The 24670-nt window shown below is 40.4% G+C and overlaps 2 protein-coding genes across 4 annotated transcripts; one reads left to right on the forward strand and one right to left on the reverse strand.

Moving 5' to 3' along the window:
• Nucleotides 1–74: 74 nt before the first annotated feature.
• Nucleotides 75–23988, forward strand: RB195_012469 (uncharacterized protein; the record flags this gene model as incomplete). 3 transcript variants are annotated; one of them, XM_064194334.1, is made up of 28 exons in its annotated part: nt 6408–6410; nt 7211–7270; nt 7413–7484; nt 8925–9078; nt 12274–12398; nt 12530–12648; nt 13757–13945; nt 14040–14134; nt 14316–14453; nt 14734–14829; nt 14931–14999; nt 15136–15209; nt 16644–16758; nt 16884–16963; nt 17172–17326; nt 17817–17973; nt 18037–18132; nt 18228–18360; nt 18422–18483; nt 18549–18743; nt 18800–18896; nt 19672–19751; nt 21757–21891; nt 22061–22286; nt 22917–23003; nt 23077–23158; nt 23735–23774; nt 23841–23933. In XM_064194334.1, the coding sequence occupies 28 exons, from the start codon at nt 6408–6410 to the stop codon at nt 23931–23933; spliced, it is 3027 nt and encodes a 1008-aa protein (XP_064051917.1). The 3 variants fall into 3 exon arrangements, with proteins under 3 accessions (XP_064051915.1, XP_064051917.1, XP_064051918.1); XM_064194332.1 differs by lacking the exons at nt 6408–6410; nt 23735–23774; nt 23841–23933 and adding an exon at nt 75–200 and having other exon boundaries at nt 23077–23162; XM_064194333.1 differs by lacking the exons at nt 6408–6410; nt 7211–7270; nt 7413–7484; ... (21 more) ...; nt 22917–23003; nt 23077–23158 and adding an exon at nt 23325–23339 and having other exon boundaries at nt 23689–23774; nt 23841–23988.
• On the reverse strand, nt 2222–3732 carry RB195_012470 (uncharacterized protein; the record flags this gene model as incomplete). The annotated part of the gene is made up of 3 exons (XM_064194335.1): nt 2222–2352; nt 3351–3450; nt 3697–3732. The coding sequence occupies 3 exons, from the start codon at nt 3730–3732 to the stop codon at nt 2222–2224; spliced, it is 267 nt and encodes an 88-aa protein (XP_064051916.1).
• Nucleotides 23989–24670: the final 682 nt, after the last annotated feature.

Genomic DNA, 24670 nt, shown 5'->3' on the forward strand with positions numbered 1-24670 from the left:
GAGAAATAACCGCGTTCTTGCTAGGACAACCTATGCACATGCATTTACTGAGAAAGACCTATTACAACCTATTTATGCTGCTATATTCGTGGAACAAAGACAGGGGATTGCTTTCAAAATCGGGTCAAAACGACCTGGAGCCTGGTGCAGTTGCGTCAGCAGCTGGGATCAACCTTCTGTACCTTCCGGTTGCTATCGAGGTGGGAGCTCGCTATCTGCAGTACGAGTGGGTCTATTGATGGTCCCAGCTCGATAGCAACCACTCGCCGACTCACCATGTCATTTCGAGCGCGGCCGCTTAGGCTGCCCGTAGAGTTCAGAGCCGCGCGATTTGGCGGCTCTGTGGTTTTGGTGGTTTTTGATTCACAAGAGTGCGCCCAGTAACCACCAAAACCGCATAGACGCCAAACTGTGCACCTCGAAAATGGATACGAATTTTGCAAACACTCCTGTCAACTGTAGAATTTTGTATTCCGGTGGTTGTTAAATTTATTGTTTCTGTCAGGTCTCAGCAAATAATGGTTTGTTATTGTTTGATTTTTTTCCCGAAATTTGCACATATGGGTTTCATTTCCGTTTCCAAGAATGTTTTGCTGCAGGAAGATGAAGGAGCTTTAGATAGACTGATCAACCCTAAAGCACTATTGACAGTTATTTTTTGTGTATATTTCACATATTTTTTTCTATCCTATTATATTCGATAGTCAGGACAAAAGTGTACGAGAACTCTGCAAATGGATGAAACTGAACGAATTCATGGAAATAGGAAAGAAATCATTGCAAATGCAACTGTAGATAGCTAAGTTCTCGTGCAATTTCTAAGACTACAGTTTTCCATATCTCTTAAATTCTCCAATATTTGCGTGCTGTTCCTCGATTTTCCAAAATAATCCACTACTAACGGATGTAAAATCCTTAAGATTGTGTCAAAACGACATGAAATACAGTGCAGTTGCACAAACGGTCGACGGTCGATCGACGTGGGCCCATCGCGAACTGCAACGATTAGCGGTTCTGGGATGGGTCCCTCCTCGTTCCTAACCGCTGCGGTTCACCGCACCGCCTCGAGCGCAACTGCTTACGCAACTGAACAGTGCTTCAAGTCGTTTTCAAGTCAAGTTGCTTCAAGGTCCAATCTATTCCAAAATTTTTGTTCATTTTCGCCGCTTTGTGACTACTGCGTGGCTATAGTAAGGTCAAAACGACATTCCAACTGCTGCCTCCATCGTGCCGTTTCGAGCGCGTACACAAATACCGCAACTACACTCGTGATTCATGTCGTTTTGACCCGACTATACCGCTGGTTGTTCTGCATTACGGTTGTTTACGGGATGTAGGTACTAGGATTAAAATTGGGGGTTGTAGATGTCCAGTCCAACGGTACGATTTTAGAATGTCCTAAAGATTTTGCCAGCGCTTCGAGAGACAAATACAGAACCCTCCTTTTTTGCTCACAGTGATAAAAGCGCCACCGTCCTCTACGATCAATCTAAAATTTGTGGATTGAAACGGAAATTTCTATTTATTACAATCCCATAATGAAATACACACCATTGTGCCTCCCTTTGGTTGTTTATTAAATCGCCGCATCGATCGTTATTTATGATCCGTAGTCACACTGCACTGTCAGGTTGTCAGGTCGTTGCAATTCTCTGCTGTGTGTACACTGTCTTCAGTTACCCCATGAATCTGAGATAGTACGGGTTTCAGGTGGGTTATGCCTCTACGAGGTCGTAGATTGTGAGGAAGAGGGTGGTTACGTCCATTTCTCCCTGTATCAGTTCTTTTTCAGGAAACGGACAACCTCGGAATGCTGTTTCTTTTGCTTCTGTTGAAATGCGCAACGTTTGCGCCCCGCCTCTCTTACGATTCGTCGAAAACCCATTCGGACGAATCGCAGGAGGGACGGGGCGCAACGGCCCAAGAAGATGAACGGGACCACTCTCTTCCCCACAATCTACGACCCCTATAGGCATTACCCACCTGAAACCCGTAGCATCCCAGATTCATGGGGTGATGCCTTTAAAGCCAAAGTCATAAAATTCGGAACTTAACATACGACTGATTTTTATGCTAGAATACCGAAGAGATGTTCAAACTCTTTTTAAAAATTTATGATTTATGACCTCCTTCTAATACTTGATTGCCAAACTTTTTATTGCTTTCTTGTATTGGTACTTACACTTAGACTAAATGAAGAAAAAATAATGTTATATTCGGGTCAAAACGCCGTGAAGCGCCACGAGAGAGGATCCTCGCTAGCACCGTTCCTCGTTGCAGTTCGCGATGGTCCCTCCTCGATCCTAACCGCTACGGTCCACCGCGTCGCTTCGAGCGCTGCCACTTGCGCAACTGAACTGTGATTCATGTCGTTTTGACGCCACTTATGTTTTTGGGTGATGTTGAAAAATTTGCCTCAGAAATGTAGTAAATGACTACTAACAGTCCATCAAAATACTCAAGCATTCCGATGCTGCACTGAAAGGATCGAAAATCAGCAAACAGAATAAAGAACGACTGGTGATTATCTGAATAGGTAATTTTGATCTTACGAGACAAAACAGTCACATAAATAGTCTAGAACTCACAACAAAGCACTCTCCTACAAACTATATTAAACCGCAATAGGTTAAAAAAAAATCTTCAATAGCTGTTGCACTGAAAAATAATAGTAGGACTGACCAACTACCATCGATCATAATGCGCTGCTAATTCAGAATTAGTAATATATTCCACGATGAAAAATTATTTGAATGCATGTCAGAAGTTGAGACCGAGCACAAAACTAAGCGAATACGGGTTCGAACCCCTTTATTCCATCCGTTACATTATGCCGTTAGCTTGACGGATTTCTTATTAGAGAAATGTGGGACCAAGAGTGGAAGAAACAAGTACAAATTCACAGTAGTTCGCCTATTAGCGACTTGTTATGAACTTAAAGATGATGAATCTTATCTAAGACAGTTAAAAAATATAAAGAAACTCGACTGAGCATTGTTTGTGGGCTCTTTTCGCAATGCTAACAAAGGCAATCATCAATGCTGTTCAGTTTTGAGGATAAGGTTGTGATCCATCTTGTAGCAGACATAGTTTCCTTTTCTCAAATTGTGCAGTTCTCAGAACTGCTCATATTCTCTCTTCTGAAATTTTCCGAGGAACTACTTGAATACTCCGTAATGAATGGCGCTCTTTTTCGGTTTTCTTTGCTCGGTAAGGTGAATGCTGAGCATTTACTTACAGCCGTCGGTGTTTTGGTCCTTGTTAGTGACTCAAATGTCAAAACATCTCTCAAAAATCCAACCCCCACAAGCAGGATAGCATGCTTGATGAACAACAGCACTTAGGCTTACCTTGGAAGTCGAAATTTCCTGGCGTAGTGATTGCATGTGGATGAACTACTAGAGAAATCAATAAGACACTGGGCACCTGGTCATTCCAAAGAACTTCTAACTGAAAAAATAAATGAAATAAACAAGTAAATAAATAAGTAAATGCGACACCCAGCAAGCCTGAACTGGAAATTCCCTAAACAACACCATGATATCTGCACAATGATTACAATTAGAATGGGGAACTGATATGGAAATAAAACAAATCAGAGGGGAACTATCTCCATAGTATGGAGAGCAAAAGTTCACAGCATAGACCTAGGCGAAATCTCGCAATCTCCAACAATCGACACGTAACCCCTAATACCTTGATCTTCATCTGATCGGGCCAATCTCCATGCATCAAAGCCTCTTTTTCTCGTCAGCTCTCTTAGTAAACGTTTGCTCCGGCGCTGTAAACCGACACTCCACCGACAGTCACCTTGTGGCAAAAGTTCAGGGCATTGATTTTCGCAGCGTGGTGCACGGTGTGAATCTGCTTTGTTTCAGTGCAACGCTCTCATGCGAGACCGGGAGGGCGGCGGCTGGCGGCGCGCGCCGGCCTCTAATCGCACTTGCCCGGTGTGACGCATTCGTGGACGACGGGCGGCGTTCGCGTGCGGTGGCGGCTGTTCCGGGATCGATCGAGCAAGCTGCCGACACCGACTGTTGCTGCTACTGCGATAGCGGCGGCGGCACCTGCCCGGATGCACGGCGAGCGCCAGTGGGCGCGGCCGCGCAACGGTCGCGCCGTGCCCGCGCCCCGCATCGGGTTTTGCGGGCGCGCCGCACGCGGCGGCGAGCCGGCCGCGATGACCCCGACCGGCACCGCCTGGTATGCATGCTGATGGTCATTCCGGGTGCGGGCGGTGGCCGCCTCTGACTGCTGCGTCGAACTCAGGCGCGCCGCTCTCCCACCCATACACACACATACGCGCAGCACACAGCAACATAGACACGCTCAATTATCCCTATTAGCCAGCCGATCGATGACCGTCCTCCCGCACTTCGGGACATCAATCGATTCTCTGCCACTGTGATTTTGTGGCGTGTGGATGTGTGTGTGTGTGTGTGTGTGTGATATGTACACGCTCATCCTGTCAGTGCTCTCGAGTCTCGGTCGATTCATTTGCGTTTGCACCACTCGGACATTGATTGTACTGTTGCAGCTGCAGCAGTAGCTCGTTCTTCCATTTCATTTGTTGTCGCTTTTGTTCAATATATTTCCGTTGCATCTTTTCTTATCTTTCACTTACTTTTCTTTCTCGTACAGCTTTCTCAAGGTGTATTCGAGACGAGATCTTATCGCTTTCTTGCCCGCAACCATTGCCCTTGCTCTCTCGAACTTGCTTTCAAAATCCTAATTGTTCCAGCCAAATTCCCTCTTACGATATTCATAACTATTGAACTTCTCTTTTCTTAGGTTGTGACATATCGTCGTTTGAACTTAATTAAACGTTCTATCAATGGGCTCTCTATATGCTGAGTATTACAGAAGTTATTGAACAAGGTTTTAATGACCAGATCGGTATAGGTGTTTCTTATTCCCTGTTAAGTATGTAAAGTGTTATTTTTGGAGTTGCTGAAAATTAAGGAAGAACTTCTCATCCTCAACTTACATGTCTGTGATTCCAGTGAAGAAACTGATTGGATAGGAATGACTAGTACTCATTATATTTTCTTTAGTTTTCATTATTATAACGACGGATTCGTGTGCTAAATGCAAATAAATCAATGATCAGAGCCTTTCGAAGATAACTGCAACCCGAAATTCTCCTGCGCTCATTTTCTGATGAATATCTGATATATTTGAAATGAACTTGTTTCATGACTGTTCATTGGAGTCACAATTAAGCGCGATCCGAGGAAGTTATGGATATTATCTTTAAGCATTTCATAGGAGTTTTTTTCCCTGGTACTTAATTTCTCATGTTTTTTCTATTTGGTCGTAAATGAACCTAAAACTTGTGGCAGGAGTTCCCTTAAATTTGCTTCTTATATGGTTCGAGAACTAAAATGACCATCAAGGAGCGATAACTGTTCCAAATACTGCATTCTGAGTCATAGGGTCGTTTGTTGTGCCCAACCTCACCTATATCTACTCCTTCGTTCCTGATACAATTTTCTCAAAGATTTGCGCTGAGGTGAAGAACAAGTAGTATTGTCACAGCTCTTGAGGATTCTGGTTTATTGGTTACTTCATTTTCTCCTCTGATCTGGGGAACTGAAGTGATCACTTGCAGTAGTTCGAGCGTAATCGAGTACTTGAGGTCGTGTAAGCTTCTAGATTTTTTGAGGTTTTATTGCTGCTATGGCTTCGGAATTTCAATCGTTCCACTTTTACTTCTCATCCTTTGCATTGTTTGCTTGTTAACTCATCTAAATGAGCGTAGTTAATGAAGTATTATAATTATCCGATATGAACCAGGTTTTTGTTCCCAAGCAGTAAATTCATCAACACTACGAGGCAATTTTGGATAACTTAATTTCACGCTCTTTCACAAGTGTTAAACAAACAATGTTAAAGTAAGTATTAAGGTGTTCACCAAACAACTGACCTATGATACCCCTTTCTTTTTTCCAATGAGTCCTCGATCTCTGACAGTTTGTCGCTCATTTGTTCTATGACTGCTTGTTTAAATATTTGTTTTGGTAAACAACATTTGCGATTTCCTGAATTACTTCCTTCACACATGAACGTTGTTTGCTGCTGCTTTCTTACACTCATTCTTCGATCCCTGATACGTCAAAGTGACAAGGTGCCCTCTAGTCTCCGTGTGCTCTTTGCGTATTGTTGTTAGTGTCGGATTTTGTCTTCCATGTAGTCTACAGTTATTGTTGCGTAAATTCATGCTGCCATCATTTGAAACAACGCAGTCATTGTAGATTTTGGTTTCAGATTTTGAAACGGAAGTTTCTTCTTAGGAATTTCTGTTTCACCTCTGCGCTGTGCTAGTACGCCCTACCAACTGAAGGTTTGGCGTACGTATACACTGATTTGTGTTTCGTTTTCGTACAAAAGGATACACTGCACCTGATATGGTGAGTCAAATGCTCTATCTTATTGTTATATGCAGTGCTCGTTCAGAAGCGCCAATGCAGTTATTAATAACGGTATCGATCGCCTTTATAAAGAATCGCAAGCCAGAATTTGCAGTGGCTTCATTCTTTTTTCTATTCATTGTTGATTTCGATAGTAATTTACTCGAGATTGGCACAGTCAGTCTTCTGTCTTTGTTAATTTGGAAGAAGAATTAAAATTTACCATGATTTTGAAAAGCTGCGGAAGTACCCATCATTTGTCAGTCTTCCAGTGTTATTTATTTTAGAGGGTTGGTGCTCAATTGTTACGTCATCATTTATTCATAGAATAAGCCTTTGAGCATATGTTTTGAAATTAACTACAGCTGAGAAAGTTCCCTCCCTTTTAACAAAATGCTGAGCTCAAATTTGTGTAAATCTTTCTTAATGTTAAACTCTTGTAGACGACAATTACTAGTATTTCCTTGTTCTTCTACCTAACTTCCCAATTTTCAATGCTGCAAATGCTCTTCTTTTTCTCTCATTCCTCGGCTAGAAATCCTTCTGGCTTCTAGTGACTCCAGTTCTTTCACGCTGAGAAATAAATTTACTCTGTTGAGAGTTGGGCAAAGTTAGAAACTGACGTGGTCGTCATCAAAAACTTGTTTTCACCACTTTGTCACTTTAATCATCTCGATCTAAATAAGGCCTAAATTAGGATATATATACAATTAAATTAGGATATATATAGCAGTAATCTTGACGAACGGTTGTTATCTGTGTACTCCGTGCATCTCATCTGCAATAATATCTCTTTTAAGAACGTGGTCGAAGGAGTTTACGCTAACCATGCACTACTGACAATTATAAATGACTTGGTGGTAAGTGTACCCATATTTTGTTATCATTTAATTCTATCAATGGTCACTGCCGACTGCCATGTAGCTGTCTAGATTCTAAAGTAGTGCAAAAATATACCGTGTCTATTGCATTCTCTTAGCTTATTTAAATATTCTGATTCAGGGTAAAGAGGTGTTGGTTGAGGCGGTTGACGGGGCAAAGTATTCGGGAATATTTTGTGCGTGCTCTCCTGAGGTAAGTGTAAGGATTTTTTAAAATTTATTTTGGAATTGTATTTTATATTTCCGTCCGTTCACCTATATGTTGTGCATTCTGTGTAAGTAAAATAAGCTACTAACAGTCTTGATTACGGGCAGTAGTACAAAGAATTGACCGTGGTTATAAGAAAAAAACTGATGCCATTTATGTCGTGTTCACTAATTTATGGACACCTTTTAAAGTATCTCTTCTACAACCAGATAGGAGCATTCTTCGTCTTCTTCCTGAAACGATTTTAACGTATATGTTAGTGAGCATGAGACACATGAGTTGAACCCAACCGTTTCGTTAAATCTTGCCTGATTGCCTCATATCTAGCGTGAAAGTTGCAATAAGGTAGCATGGATGTGTTTGGAGAACAGTTCAGCTTATTGTGATCTAGTTTTTATAAACACTACGGCTACTTTTAGATGCTATTTCTTGAGTACTTCGGAGCGCCTTTCTCTGTGTGTTCTGCGGATCAGTAGTTTTCATGATTATTTGCTTACCGTGACCATCGCATCCGTAGTATAGAGTTGTTTTTATGCGATCAACTTGTGGGATTTTTTTTTATTTCGCTGTTACAACATTTCTGTCTTAGCGCCCGACGACAATAAGATTTAAGCTGGGATTTGGGCCGTGGGATCAGCAGGTCAAGAAATGACCATTGCAATTGCGTGACAATCAACAAATAAAGCCAAATTTAAGATGTATTTGCTGGATTTGAGCAATAGTGATATGAATGAGACGGAATTAAGCTATAGAGTTTTCTTTGAACAGCCTGTAAGTGTACAGTACTAATATTCCATACTATAATTTGTATGGATTCCGTCTCTGGTCACTTCTTTCTTATAGAATCTATCGCTTCATTTATTATGGAGGTTGAATATTTGCAGTTTATTATACATCATAGAATTCTGAATACTAATGTCATCTTCAAACCCATAACAGATAATGACGACTTGAAAATGCTTCAAATAGATGCCCAATGGTTTTCGCATAATGTATCGTCCCAACCACTTTAGTTAGGATTATCTTCGATTGGAGATCGATATCGGGACTTGGGATTCAGAGCAAGAATTCTCGAACATTCTTAGCTTCTTCGCCGTTGTTTTGTTCTGGTTTTGGCGAAGTCGTCGCTGTGTTTGAGAAGTTGCTCACTGTTTGTTTTGTGATTTACAGAAGATATCTAGCTACACTTTTGCTTAGTATGCAGTTCCACTTGGGTCTGGGTGCAATAAAAATTGGACACAATCTAAAGTTGGGGTTGTAGTTGAACTACCATCTCTTTTCATTTACTTTCAAAATCATTGCACGAGTTGAAACAAGACAAGGCTGCTGTTTATAGTTCTAACAATGAAAAGGGATCGTTGCTGGTCAAATGTGAAAGGAGCTGAAGTGATTGTTGTGATATAGAGACGATCACATTTTTTTCAGTTCGATATTGGTTTACGACACGCTTATAAAATCACTACGGGTAACAGCGAGAATCTGCTGCCAAAGCGGGAGGATATGACCGCAAAAATGCTGTTCAAGTTCAGTGATATCGTCGCTATGTCTGCACTTATGAACGAAGAGAAAGTTATTCGAGGTAAGCGATTTTGACGACATTTTTTTTATTAACATCCGTTGTAGTGCAGATTATTCATTCTTTGCTGCATTTACATTTACATTTCATCTTACCTAGGACCTACTCAAGGGATATCCCACGAGTAAAGGCACCTATATTTTCCAAAGAGGGTTTTGGAAATAAAGATATTAATGCACACTGAATGTGTTGAAAATGGTGTTGATAGTTAATTTCACCGAAAATTTTTCAAACAACGACTTTAAATTTCCCTCTCTTCTTCAAACTAGTTTCAAACTCATTGGTTTAGAAGTGGAAATTAGGCGGTTGTCATTAAATACAAGTTACTAAAATTATAATTTTTGAATTTATTTTTTAACCCTTGTCATTTATTGGACCTCTACAATCAGGAAAAGTTGTTGGTATTTTGCATGTCGATTATCTTTGTAATCCAGTTGTACTGTTAGAGAAAGAAACTATTCTTGAAATCAGGAGACTTCTTTGCTTACGCAAAGTCACGTTCACGTCGACAGAAACGGAAAAGTCAGAAATATGATTGGAACGCGAATAATTTTCACAAAGCCATTGAGGAATTATCATTAAAATGTCAATTGGATGGCTTCACTCTTTAGTCTGTACAAAATTATTGTGAAAGAACTATGGAGTTAAAGAAACATTGGAGGTAAGTTATGTATAGAGTCAGAGTAAAACGTGCTGTAACATGTCGACGTGACACGTCCTCGATGAAGCCGTGCACCTATAGTAGGATCAAAACGAAGCACGGTGCAGTTGCGTAAGTGGATGCGCACGAAGCGGTGCGGCACCGAGCGTGGCGGTTAGAATCTAGGGGGACCCTTGGTGACACCCTGCTGAGGAACAAGCAGACACAATTACACGAAAGGTGTAGGAGAAATTTCTGAACTAGCGAAGGTTTTTTTTTTGTTATGAATACGAAAGGTGTCAATCGTATACAATTACACAAAAGTTGGGCCACAAATAATTTCTCACAGATTAATATCTTAGAGGTGCTCGTAGAGATAGTGCGAAACAAATGATAGAACTATGGAAAAAGGACTTCACTATTTCAATGATTGATGCTAGCGATAGGTGCGATAGGGAGGAGACGGAGCCTCTTCAGGTGAGGGGATCTGGCTTATGGGACGCTGGTCAACTGATGAGGATACCTTTCGCCAGCCGTCAAAAGTGAAGGAGTCGAAGCACCAGCTCCGACTATCGCATCTATGGTATAAGCGAAGGTCTCCCTAGCAATCACAACCACTACCGGACAAAACAACTAAGCAACAGTCGAAAATTGTTTGCTTTTCGCTTGATTGATTAGACCTTCTATTTAATGTGGAGAAAAACTAAGCAGATATGATAATTTTTGTAGTACAATAGCCTTTAGTCGCGTATATATTTTGTGACTGCTCTTCTGTTACGTTAGCACAGTATGTTTCATCATAGCCGTTGAGTGCTCAGCTGGCTTTCGGCGCATGCGCAAACGTATCGCAGTGACTGTTCGAAGCGATTGCCCGAGAGGCCCAGAAGGTGCAACTGTTCTAGTGGACTACCCAAGCTGGAAAACAGAGTTTTCAAAAGCGACTAAATTATGAACATTCGGCGGATCCATGAACAGCTGCCCTAAAAACCTGAACATAACATTCGCTATGCGTTAGGTTAAGGGAGAGGATCATATCAGAAAGACCTTGTTATCATTTCCAACAGTGCGCATGAGATTTGTTCTAAACGTTCTTTTTTAATTTTGAGCTTGATCATAAAGTCATCAAGAAAGCAGATTACGTTGAAATCTGATTTAAATCCTTACTTAGTTAATTCGCACCGCCTTATACTGCATCGCGTGAGGTTTCGAAGTAAGAGGTGATGGTCATTTTCACTCAGTGCTAACCAGAGGCTGGTCTTCGGAATCGTCCTATGTTTCCGCAATTTGCATTAGCAAGTAAATGCAAATAATATAAAGCCTTCGAATTGCAAGGCTAATCCACGCGTGCTGTTTGATGACTACCAATTTTGGTAGGAGGTGTCAGATAGAAACACTTTAAGATGTTTGCCCGATCTATTCACCTTTCTGACGCAGTAATACGTTAACAACAACAACCAAATGTTAATAGCTTGAAGCTACATTTGGATTTGACGGTTGTTTTTAATAATTTGTTACGCGACCAGAGCGAATTTTTCATATTAATGTCACTTCGTTAAGAAGTGAAGAAACAGAAGAAAAACTGGGCCTGGTAAATATGTTCCTAGTTTATGGGGTAGAATGTTGTGTTCGTTCCGTTACTTTTTCCAAAAATTTTGATCCAGACTAGTTAACAATGGTTCTGATATAAAATAGTTGCAAACAATTACACATATGTTTGCTGAATACCAATTTAATTGTGTAAATTCGATAAAGATAACGATGACAATACCTGTTAAATTGGAGATAAATTAGGATTTGTTGTTTATGACAAGAGACCTTCGAATCAACCTTTTTTTTTGCAGTACGATAACTTTCTGAATATTATTTGAAAGATTTCCTTCATGTTTTTCTTACATTTCTTTAAACAATAATGATCAAGGAATGATTAATCATTGTCAACAATAATGATTTAAGTGATCAATAGTTTTACATTAAAGCGTTTGAAGGACTTTGCCACAACATTGTTATTTTGTTATTGAAATGTTGAAACTTGTTTACGTAGTGTTTTCACTCTTTGACATGTAAGATACATCTGATTCTGATCAATTGCCATTTTGTACCCTACATATTAAGTAGTGAATACACTTTACAGTTCCTATGGGCACTGCAATTTTAGAATTCTCCTCCTTTGTTCGTAGCTAATCATAAAATTTTCGCTATCACTTTGTTTCTGAGGTGGACGGAACCATTTTGATGAACATTTTGGAATGTTCTAGTTGTTTGTGCAAATCTACCACTACTCTACTACTCTATTTTATACCTCACTAGTGTATAAGGGAACCCATACTTGTTTATGATTTGTTCGTTGACGCCTAATTATTTGCTATTTCCGCGTTTCATGGCTTGTCCGGCATCAAAAGCGCAATCAGCACACGCTGACGTGGCCATTTACGTTGTATGTTTACAATCATATAATAGTTCATATAATCCTCATATATGATATAAAGATGGCACTACTCGTCATAGGAGAAAATATATAAGTGTATAGAATCAGTAAAATCAATTCTCGCCTATTCTAGGTTTTGCAACCGACCGTGATTATCACATGAAGCAGCAAAATGGACGCCTTGAAGGTGAGGAGCACGAGCTACAAGAGTGGAGCGCCGATGAAGAAGGAGAAGAAATTGAACCATTGGATCAAATGGTTTGTCCGATTGTTCTCACGAATAACTGCGAGCTCATAATTTCTGGAAAGCGTGTGGAATCTGAAGCCATGAGAAAAAATTTGCGGCGAGAAGCATTTGTAAGCGATGTGTCATCGTTTGTGATTTTTAGCCCGATCAACGCCAGCGATATCAACGCAACAATGGGTGGAATGTTGAGGAAATGTTCAACACTAATTCACAGATGGGAGTACAATCGACGTACGAGGAGGATTTGCGTCAGTACACAACGTACGTTTTTTTTAGTGTTGGAATACAGGTAGCAAATACATCGGTGTTGCGCGGGGCCTTCTTCATTAATTGTGCGCGATCAATGGTATTTCGCGGTTCTTTAGTCGTGGAATGAGAAAATACAAAAATTTATTCTCTACTATAACTCCTGCCTTGTTTTTCGTTTTCGGTTATCTTTTGGATTGACCCTGATTTTTGCTTCGTTTTTTACATTGCGTAAGTTGTTCAAGTTGTATTGCGCTGATCAATTCTTTTCTATTTTCATAATCATTTTGTGTTAATGGTTTCTACATAAATAAGTTATTTTAATTGAAATAATAGTACTCGCCCTGATATTGCCTGTTTCTGCCTCCAAGTCCTGCATAACATTCCTCCTGACGCATACCGAACATAGGGCCGGTCATTGCATAGCATCGTTGATAAGAATTTTTGATTTTTTTCTAGTTTGGATTAGGTTTAACAAAACTTTCACAACTTTCTAGAAGTAAAGCTGCGGGAGCTTGATGATTATAAAAATATGCTCTTGTTAGAAGAAATCGAGCTCATTAAAAGGGATTATCAGTGTCATTCAAATGGAAACTATTTTTAATGGTAAAGGGATATTATGCCTCGGTAGATGGGTTGGTTTACACGGCTAATATTTGGAGGTAGTCCATTCTCCTTTTTTATTCGTATCAGAAACATCTTATGAAGTGGTAGAGTAATTGTTTCGTAGTGAACCTTGTTTTCAAGTCTTCTCATAAAAAAAAATCTAATGGAAATAATTAATACATTATGAGAACTGCAAAGTGCTATTCGGACCATATTGAGCAGTTCGCTAAGAAATATCTGTAGATTCTTGAGCTTTGAAGTGTTTTTTTCTGAATTGTTACCGATGGCTTTTGCATGAGTCTAAGAATGATTTGAAGGTGACCACTTATTTCGAGTTTTGGAAGATATGGCGAAATTGTCTGTATATCATTAGTCAGAAAGAGCTTCCTGTAACGACTTATTCATTCAATTATAAGTTGCAGCTATTTCTCGAATCACTTCCTCTAGGATACTTCAACACTTCCATGTCTACTTCAAGTGTATTTGTGTTACTGTTAGAACATGTATGATTTTTCAGTGCCCCTGTAGAAGGAAGCGAAGAGGATCGCCGCCGAGCAGATCAAATTGCCAGAGAAATTGAAAGCAGCCAGCAAAGTAAGTTCAACGCTCGACTAGAGAACGATGACGATGAACGTGATCTTGACAAAGTGACGACCGAAGATGATTTTGAAATGCAGAACAAAAGAGGAAGCGGCGGAGGGCAGAGGTATTCGTGCTATTCGTGCTTTGCTTTACTGTTTTTGGACTTCTGAGGGTTTTTTTTTCTTTCCAGAGTTTATTCGTACAGAAAAACATTTCAGAGGCAACTTCAGCAATCGCAATCAGCGTAACGGGGCGAGTGGTCCACCCCTCGGAAATCGCCGTACCGCCGAGGTGGTCAAGGGAAGTCAAGAGCGTGAGTTTATTCCATTTTCAAATCAACATAGGTCTGCTATTATTCTGAATATTGAACCAGTTCCCTAAATGATTACTATCACATAGAGCCTGCTGTAATTCTTTTCGTCAATCAGAATCCCTTTTAGAATCCTAGCTTAAGACCTGCACTTCTGCCATGTATCTATACATTTCTTATTAAGGTCGGGGTGGTGGAACAACGGGAAGATATCCAACTCAGCAACACAATATGAATTCACCGCAGAATAGAGGGATGCCGGGTAACAAATATGAGTCAAGGGCTCGCCCTACAGGTCAAGAACTGCAGGAAAACTTCAATGGTAATGGTTGCTATTAATTTGTTCATCGGGTGCACTTTAAGTCCATGTGGTAGATTAAAACCCATGAAACATGTAGTGCTAGAGCCTGTTCATGTCCTGAGGCAGTTTTTTGAAAACAGAAACCCAAGCAAGAGAAAATTGCTGCTGTATTCAGTTGAAAATGCTCCCTTATCTGACATTATCTTGCCTGACTTAATTTTTCGGCTAAGTTTTCTAACTTCGCTTAGTAATTTTATTGCTGAGTCTAGGATCAACCGTTCTCACACCAAATATTTTTAAGAATTTTCCATGAAAGAAGGCAATCCACGCAAAGATCCGCCGCAAGGACAGACCACTAGGACATACGAAAACAAGAATCAGAACCAGTCGAACAAAAGTAAACAGAAGTTATTGAAATTTTTAAATCTATGTTCGCATCGGGTGTGCAAGTGACCTCTTCCCTTTTTATCTAGATACAGTCTGATAATATTTTTTCAGTTCTGCTGGAACCACGATCTAGTGCTTCTCCTCGTGGTGCTCCCTCAGATCCGAAATCTCAGCCCGGAGGTATGTTTAATGATTATTTTGAATCTTGCTTCTCTCACTAGTTGTGATAGAGTCAAGCCCATTGAATAATATTGACTTCCTACTTTATAATTTCGTCCGAAAAAACGTTACCTGTTTATCAATGTCGTCTATTTAGCTGCTGCTCGCCGTGCTGATGGTTTACGCGGATGGAATCAAGAATTCAACAACAACTACCGTCCCGAGGGCAAGGTGAAGTTGTCAGCCTTTTAAGCATTTTTGTATTTGAGGGTTTCTAAAACTCCTCAATCATGAAGAATTAGAATCTCTATTCACTATTTAATTGCTGAACACGTTTTGATCGAAACGTCAGTCGAATTTATTCTGGTAAGAATCGCAGCGCTATTTGCATAAGGCAGCAAATCAGGAATAGTAGTCATTATAGAATTATAATGAATGCAGTAACATTACTTGGCAACGACTTTGCAAGCTGAGTGGAAATATAGAAAAGTTGCTATCTTTTTCTTCAAACTCATTCGCATAGCATATTTAGATGAATGTCAGTTACAGGAGCGGACTTTGAATCTCATACACTTCTTTTGCAGAAACTCCAAAGGAGTATTTTTGGATTTGTACAAGCAGTTCATGAAACTCAGACTTTCAGAAGATAACTCTTTATAAACAGCACGTAATGAACACATAAAATGCAGAGTTTACCCAATTAGTTTCGGTTGAGCTTTCACTTCCCAACCACAATTTAGAGATAATCATATATCTGATGTTACCTGTAAAGTCCTCCTGAGAAGATCCGTATTTCCGAGTTTTCAATATAGCTATGGCTAAAGTGATGGAAAAAGTGCGACGACGTTCCCTTCGTGTCTGATAGGTGGATCGATTGATTGGAAAACTTCACACCAGAGTGTTTTCGCGCGCACTCACTAGCACGTCTGCTCAAAATTGATTCACTTCATTCTTATCTTGCAGTCTCTGGTTTTTAGGTGAAATTTTGAATTGTTCAAACCTGTAGATTCCTTACAGCCTTCGGAGACTTCTGCAATACTGTAAAATTTTGGCTATTCCACAATGATAGTTCACACCGCGATTTTTTCCTTAACAGATGGAGCTGGGGAATTCAGTTCTAGATAAAGCGGAGTTTACTTTAAATGCACTTTTTCACGTTGGCGGTCAGTTCAGTCTTTCTGGAACAAATATTTTGCGAATGAGGTAAGAAATCAAATAGAATAGTTGCATATTCCATATTTAAGTATACAATACAGTATATACAGTGTACATTTTTGCAGATCAATTATATATATATATATATATATATATATATATATATATAATTGATCTGTAAGAATTGTTTTTCGGGAGTGTCCATGTTTTTCCAAACAAGTATGCGGTTGATTTTGGGTTTTGATGTTATCACAATTTAGTGCTCACAAAAGCTTATTTGTATGCTTTAGCGTACAAATCCATTGTATCTTTGGTTGCTTTTCCCAACCTAGCGTCCAGTTAAAGCTGATGTTTTGTGCAAATCACGAACTCTTATAAACTCTTTCAAGCCATTATTCCTACTCATTCCAGACTTCATTACAATTTTGTGACTTCTTTGCTTATCATAATAAACTTGAGAACCACGTAAATGGAGAGCTACGATGTGTAATGCGCTCTTCGCTTTTTCAGGTGGACACACCACGAGAGTCTCCGGCGCGTCCCGTCCCACCAGCTCCATCCGGAAACGCATGGGCACGAGGTCCACCGACAAGCGTCACAAATGCTCACAATTCATCACAACAAGGTTAGTTTCACGTGGATATCAGAAAAAAAATTGACAACGCAGCATTACTTTTCACGCTACTGTCGCATTGTGGCTAGGAATTGCAATGCGAGCACATTCGATGACGTGTATTAACAAATTTGCAGCCACGCCCACTCCAGCTTCGCCTTCTCATGCGGTTGAAACTAGTCCGCAGGATCCTATGCCAAATTCTACCCATGACCAGGTAAAGGTGTCTAGTTCATTACTACCGTTAAAAAAGTCAACTGGCTGGGTATTCCTGGTTTCAAGCAGACATTGTTAATTTACATTGGTAATTTTTTATATGTTACGTGATTTTTTCTGTTTTCATAGTTAAAATGCATTCCTAATTCGGAAGGTTCAAAATTTCATCAGGTTATTCATACGATAATTTCTGAATACCGATATTGCAGCCGGCTGACCAGTCGCCTGCAACTGCCTCGTCTCCACGAACAGAGGGCAGCTCTCCAACAGTCGCATCAGCTCCGGCATCAAACACTCCAACAGCCTCACATGAAGCGACTCCGGATTCAGTTGCTGCAAGTGCAACCACAGAAAAAGAGGAAGGGTAGGTATCTGCTGGAATTTGTATTAATTTTCCTTGCGATTAAACAGGTTTGTGTTCCCTAAGTGGTTTATTAGTTGAAAACGCTGACAGTAAGTTGCGGTTCCAAAACTGTGGGTAGTCTTTCTGAACGTGCTGAACAATTAAGTTACTCAACTGATAGACGCTCGCTTAATCTTCCAAACTACCATTTTGTGGTTGCATATTGTCCTCACTGACTTTGTCCGTGTTCACTGATCGATAACTGGCACACTATCGATCACCTGGATGGTTGTAGCGCAGCGATTGGCGATTTGGAGAGATCCAGGAGAGCAACGTGGTGTATGTAATGCGATGGAGGACCGGTGGAGGATTAGTGGGTTGGTGCGCGGTTGTCCGAAATTTAAAAAAAAAATCTGTCAGGGAGGGGCTTTTTCAAATGGAGCTGGAAGAAATGGTGTTGTAGAGTAAATGAGGAGATTTGTATATTCTTGTTCCATGCATTTACTTGTAGGACGAAAAAATTCACTTTCAACGTCAATGCCCCTGCCTTTAAACCACGTAGTGCTCAAGCTCAAATCCAAGCTCAACAGGTCGGTCCTCCTCCAGGTGGGCCACCGCAGGCGATGATGGGTGCGGTCCCGATGGTTCCTGCTGGAGTGCCAATTCAGGTTTGTATACACTCTCGAACTTGACAGGAAATTTTTATTTCAGAACAATTCGTGTTCTTTTAGACTGCTATGCCACCTCCTGGAATGCTCCCTACCATGCAAACCGGTCAGCCACCCGTTTTAGTTCAGTGGCAGGGTGCACCTGGGCAGCAGTATCAAGTTTGTGTTAATTGTTGAGATTTGTGACATTCTTCATCTATCGCCAAGATATTCTTTCACTTTGCTCTAATAGTATATCTCATTTATGGGTTTAGATGCCCGGTTATCAGTACGTTGTTACTGGCGGTCAGCCAGTGAGCATGATGCCAGGTCAACCTATGGCAATGGGGGGACCGCGACCAGGCGGACCTCCCGCGGTTGCATTCCAGCAGGGTAGTCGAAGGCAGGGTAAGAACCGAAATATGCTAAAAGCAGCACATTTGGAAGGAGATCAATATTTCCTATTTAGTAATGGTTCCACACACTGCAGCCCAATGGCAACCTCATGTAATGCAAGTTGGCCAGGGAATGGTAAATCCTTGCTTAGTTTTTCATGCTGCACTAAGTTAATAACAAATTTTTGTACGTTTGTCAAGGTTCCCTATGCCTATCAGTCTTTCTCTGTACAAACTGGTGCATCCGGTGGTGGTAGTGGCGGGGTTGTTCCGCCTCCTCCGCCGCAAGGTGGTTTTGCTGGACCACAAGCTCCGCCTCCGCAGATGATGCCCGGTACCCCACAAGCGGCAGCCCCGCCGCCGGGCATCTACCCACAACGTTTTGTTCCTGCACAGGTGAAGCTTCCTTTTGAACGTGGATATCTATGGGGCATCATCAGTGTTGCTTACAGGGTTACGTCCTTCCACAAGCCGGTGTCCAAGGGCAGACCCGATTCCCTACTCCACAACAAACTCCTCATCAAGGGATGGAAACAGCACATTTCCCAGGTAAGCCTTTCATTTTGTTCCAATAGACCTTTCTTCGTATTTCTCATGGTCCCTTTTGAAAATGTATGAACAATTTGCTACTGATATGACGATCTCTAAAAGTTTTTACATTGCTAGCATTTGAAGTGTTGGAATGTGAATGTATGAGAATATGTAATCGGATATAATCTTTCTATCTTAGAGAGGTTTTAGTACTTGAGTGTCATGGTCAGAAAAATACGTTAGCAGTGGTGGCACATAGTGCCAATTGTGGCCAAGTAGTGGGAGAGGTATGACATTGCAAAGACTAGGACATTATCCAGAAACAATTTTCATATACGAAATACTGCCTGTGAACGAAATAAGTTGCGTTTTACCAATGCGAGTATTTGCTGCTTGAATCATACGAGAGAATTAGTTCCTATTTACCACAACAAATAGAAGACAAATGACGAGTTAACAAGGAGTTTGAGTAGATGGAGTTCCACACATTTTATTTGTTCTCCTGAGAATGTTGTTTCACCAATTTCAGTTATGGCACATTCGAATTTCAATTTGAGGGTTATCATTTCTCTCTTTGTTAACTTTGAGAATGAATATACAGTTGCATTGTATTGATACTTTAAGTTCAAAATCTGAAGTTGATCTAAATGTATAACGGATCAAATTGCTAATTGAAGTGGTGTCGGAGGTTTCACATTAATCCTGCTCATGCTCTGATGCTTTTTCTTTAATTCGAAATATCAGCTGAAAGAAAGAGCAAATAAAGTGTTTAAGCACAATCATAATTTTGCAGCCCAAGGAGCACCTGGATCGGCAGCTGCGTCAACTGGTCCGAACAGCCAGCCACCAACACCAGGACCTTCACCAGCACAGGTAAATCTGAAGATTATGATAGCAGTACCTGTGGTATAGCATGCAGTCATTTCCATGAATGCTATCCGTTGTATAGTTAAGAAGTGGGTCAAGAAGATAGATGTTGTGACTTCAATCGGCGGGCAGTTGTCCATTTAAAAAGAAATTCCAACAAATACCGGAAAAGTTAGCCCCTAAACTTTCCTTCCATCCAGTTTTCTTTTTGAACAGTCGCTTGAAATAACTGGATAAACATTGGACCAATTTTTTGCATTATAACTTCGTGTAAATTTATTTTTGTAACTAAAATTTTTCTTGAAATTTATTGTTCTAAGTAATATCTCTGTCGTACTACACAAGCTTTTGCCCTTACGGATAGGTCCTACTGCGTTTAGTGAGACCAGAGTTTTCTTTTTCCTAAGGAAGCATCTGCATGAAAGACGCTAATGCATAGTTCATTACAATGTTCTGGGTCTGAGCCTGGCTTTTGTGTGCATTGCTACTTTCAGGGTCAAGCGTTATTATGGGACAGCACCAAATTTATTGATTAATTTAATGGGACAACACCGAAATTAATTAATTAATTGATTAACCAAATTTTTGCGATGGAAGAAAAAGCATAGAACTTCATTTAAAAGATAGAGAGATCAGTATTACATTGTTTCCATCAGATTATACGTGGATTTAATAACATGATGCCAACAATTTTCTGATTGTGTATGTATTAGTAACTTGAGAAGATTGCTAATAACTCCGTCAGAAAGGCACTTTGAGATGATTTGAATGTGATTCGTAGAAGAAGGCTTGCTCCACGAAATGCCTGAATTTTTATTTCTCGAGATCTTCCTTTTTCCGAAAATTAGATGCGACACAGATGGAAAAATTGGTATTTTCCCTTCTATGTCCCATTAAAATGGGAAACAAAATAATTTCAAAAAAAAGGAAAATGGAGAAGGCCTGGGGAGTGTGAAATTTGAACTCTGACAGAGTCCTTGCTTGCAACATACTGAGAACCGAATAGCTTTGCGTCAAGTATGACTGGAGTTATTATACGTAGGTAATTAAAAGTCGTACACGTTTCCACTCACTATAAGGAATCAGAATTCCTATTCGGGAAAAACGCTAGCATTTTACCAGGACTTATTCACCTATTTGAATAGAGGATACATAGAAACTTTCATTCACAAAGTTCCTCATTTCTAGATGGTCGGATTCCCTCAAAATCTAGGTGGGAAAAATCTTTTAAAAAAAGCATAAAATTCTCAATCGTTTCCCTCCAAATTCTGGAATAACATTGAGATTCCACAGAATAATGATCTAAACAATATGTTTAAAAAATTTTCCTCAAAGTGCTCTTCTCGCGTATTTATTCCTTTAAATCTAACAATGTCTACACGATCGGAATATTTTTGGTCTAAATGATATCAAATTCAAGCGTAAGTTGTCGAAAACTATAAGGTTGAGTTTTCAACATTTTAAGTGCAATTTAATTTTCTCCTTCTCTGTAAAAACTTCGATCTAGTGGTGGCCCGAACCCTCGGGGTACTACTGCCGTCTTTCTGAAACATGCTCCCTGTTTTCGGGTTTTTCTTCAAGACAATATGCTAGTATTGACTTTCATTCATGTTGTTCTCTTCCCCCTCCTCTACCGCTTCTTCTATACCACCCTAACTTCTCCTATATCCTTCTCTCTGTTTCTTTCTTTCTTTTTTTTTTCTCTTTCTCTACGACCACCTGTTGGAGATATATCGCGCTACGCTACGCTCGCAATACGCTTGAACACTGGCTATCTGTTGTGGGCAATCATATTCTATAGAGAGCAGAGATTTTGACAAATTGAACCGCCCTCTCCAAATACAGCATATGGAAGAGGTCACAGCGCATACACAAAGGGTCTGCCCAAATCCAGAACGGTACAGTACACTGTCTTCTGCGTTGTTAACTCTAACGTTATATATCTACGGCCTGATCAGCAGGGCTCTTTGCCAGTGGTTGCATTCTCGTTGTCATTGTTGTGTGGTCACAGGGTGGACGAGGCGGTTCTCCCGGCGGTCAACAGGCGGCCGCTATGCAACAGTCCGTTGGACCACCGCCACCGCAACAATTCATGACGCCCGCCTCAGCGGCTCCACCGCCACATTTTTATGCGACGGCACAGCCGGTACGTCTTTTATGTGTGTATGTGGCATGTGTGTGCATGGTTTGTGACGCATTATGTGCTTGTTGTATGCATTCTTGTATGAGGCGCTCAAAGTTATGTAAAAGAGAAAGATTGCCCTGAGTGAGAGTAAGAACTCTCACGAATCACTCTCAATCAGAATTTCGCATAGGTGTACGGCATGTATTCGGCGCCAACGGGTCAAGGTATGGTCGTGTACGGTGGTCCTGGTGGTGTCCCTATGGCAATGCCACCAACACATCATGATCCGTCAATGATGCAACAACCACATCCACAACAATCTCAGCAGCAGCAACAGCAACAACAAGGTGGTGGTGTGCCGCCGCCGCATCAACAATACGCTATTCCTCATGAGGGATATGGAAACTTTGTGCAAGGTTCTAGTTTTCTTTTTTTTTTCTCTTGGATCTCCATTGCATTGGTACATTTTTTCGATATGTTTGAAAAGTATTTGTATGTGGACGGTGAATACAGAAGGTATGTATATGTGTATGGTTGGGTCAAAACGACATGAAGCTCGGTGCAGTTGCTTGAGAGGCTTAGCTTGAAGCGAATCGGTGGAGCTAGCAGTTAGAATTGATGAAAAGCACTTGGGATCGAGGTGGGACCACCGCGAACTGCAGCGAAAAATGGTGGTAGCAAGGGTCCTCACTCGAACCTAACCGTAACGCTCCCCGCACCACTTCGAGCGCAACCGATTACGCAAGTGCACCGTGCTTCATGTCCTACTATAACCTGCTATATATTTGAGTGTGTCCATGCTTGAAACGCAAATAACTCCTTTTCTCAGTAACTTTTTGCTATTGGAAGTTCTTTTCTTTTCACAATCAACGCTACTTCAAACTGCGAACATACTGTTGTATGTTTCAAAAAAGCTGGAAATGTAAACGAAATATATTTGTTGTCACTGTTTCCAGTTGAGCCGTAGATGAGATTCTGTTCGATTTCCATTACAGTTTAGATCGACTCCTGAATAATATCACTTGTTTACGTCTCTTGTTCTTTAGCCGCCCCATTCTATCAACAGCCACCGCCCAATCAAATGTCGCGTCAAAATTCAGCTCCACAAGCAGTATACCAGCAGCAGGGACCTGGTCCGTCTTTCATTCCTTTTCATCTCTGATTACGTGTATTTATAAATGCTATTTTAGTGTAATTCTCATTAAGGCGCTCCCCCTCCGCAACAGCAACAACAACAGCAGCAAGCACCACCTCCGAATCCGCCTTCGACCGCGCCTCCGCAGCAGCAGTAATACCGGTTCTGATCTTTTTCGATTAATTTTTAATGTTGACATGCGTTTTCTTTATTTTTAATTTAAATATCTAGTGCTATTTTAACCGAAGAAGAGATCGATTTAAGAGAATTGGTCTTTTTTTACAACTATGCACCTTTGTCTCTGACGTTTTATTCGTCTATGATGATAATTAAAGTAATAATTATGTCTGTTGTAGACGTTTTCGGTAGTAGTTGATCTCGTTTTTTTTTTTTTAATTTAGTTTCTTTTCTCAATTTCTATTCATCTTTCTCCTTTTTGTGTTTCTTGTTTCTTGTATTTTGTGTGTTGATGATGATTTTCGCTACGACTTTTTTCATCCTCTTGTTCTTTGTGTGTTCCTTCTCTCTTCCGTATAATCATTTCTTTCTCCCTTATGTTTTGATCGTCTTGTCCATCTCTCGCGTTGTGCTTCTGTTGATTAGTAGGATACGTTTGGCGTCATCTCGTAATTCCAACGCCCTCTCCCCGTTCTGTTGTTGTTGTTTCTCCCGTGCCTTGTTAGTTGAATGCGAAATCGTTCATTAATTATCGTTATTACTGCTGCGGAGTCTCGGTTCATTCTGGACGCTCGCATGCGACCGTTGTGAGGTGAGTTAATGTTTGTGAGTTCTCATTCTTCCGCCGAAATTCACGTGAAGTATTCGATTTTTTCAGGTTTGTGCTTGCTCAATCGCCGGCGACTTGCAATCACTTGAACTTCGTTCTTTTTTTTTGTCGTCTTGTGTCCCTCATTTCTTCATGTTTTAACACATTCATATTGGATGTCATGCATCCCCAGAGTTTTATGAAAATTGATTACTAAGATAATAAGCCCATCACTTAAAAAAAAAGAAAAATTCATGTCATCTTACTTTCTTTTCAGCAATTATTCATTCTTCGAAAAAAGGAAGTTCCTATATAAATATTAGAAAAGAATAAAAAATGGGCTGAAGCTGTAATGCAGAAGAATGTTTGTCCAATGTTTCACAGCAGAATCAAGTATCTTTTGTGTAGAGTGAAGAAAATATGGGCACCACCTATATACCCTTCACTGTATTGTTAGGTTTTCGAAGAGCAGGTATTTAAGACGAAACTTGCTCTTGAAGTTAGTGATAGAAACAATAGATTTCTGCAACTTAAAGCACCTTTTATTCTGGTTTTTCTGCAAGTACTTATTGGACATTCCATCCTCTTTTACTATATACTGTAATTTTGACTTCTGAGATAGCAATGTATGTTCAAGTGCTCCTCGTGATGACTCATCGCGCCGCTCTTCTCTGAGAACTCCTCTAGGAACTTATACAACATATAAGTTCACCTGTTGACCAACAACCAATATTGTTAGAAGGATGTGTCTGATAATTACTCTAAGAATAGCTTGAATTTGTTCATTTCATGTCGCCTTTGGTGAAATCTTGCATTGTGCTATATACAGTATAGGGAAATCCATAAAACTCGTGTTCTTTTTGCTTTTTTTAAAAGGTTTCTATTTCTGAAGGGGAATG

Source organism: Necator americanus, chromosome III, assembly GCF_031761385.1.
Source record: "Necator americanus strain Aroian chromosome III, whole genome shotgun sequence".
Taxonomy (NCBI): domain Eukaryota; kingdom Metazoa; phylum Nematoda; class Chromadorea; order Rhabditida; family Ancylostomatidae; genus Necator; species Necator americanus.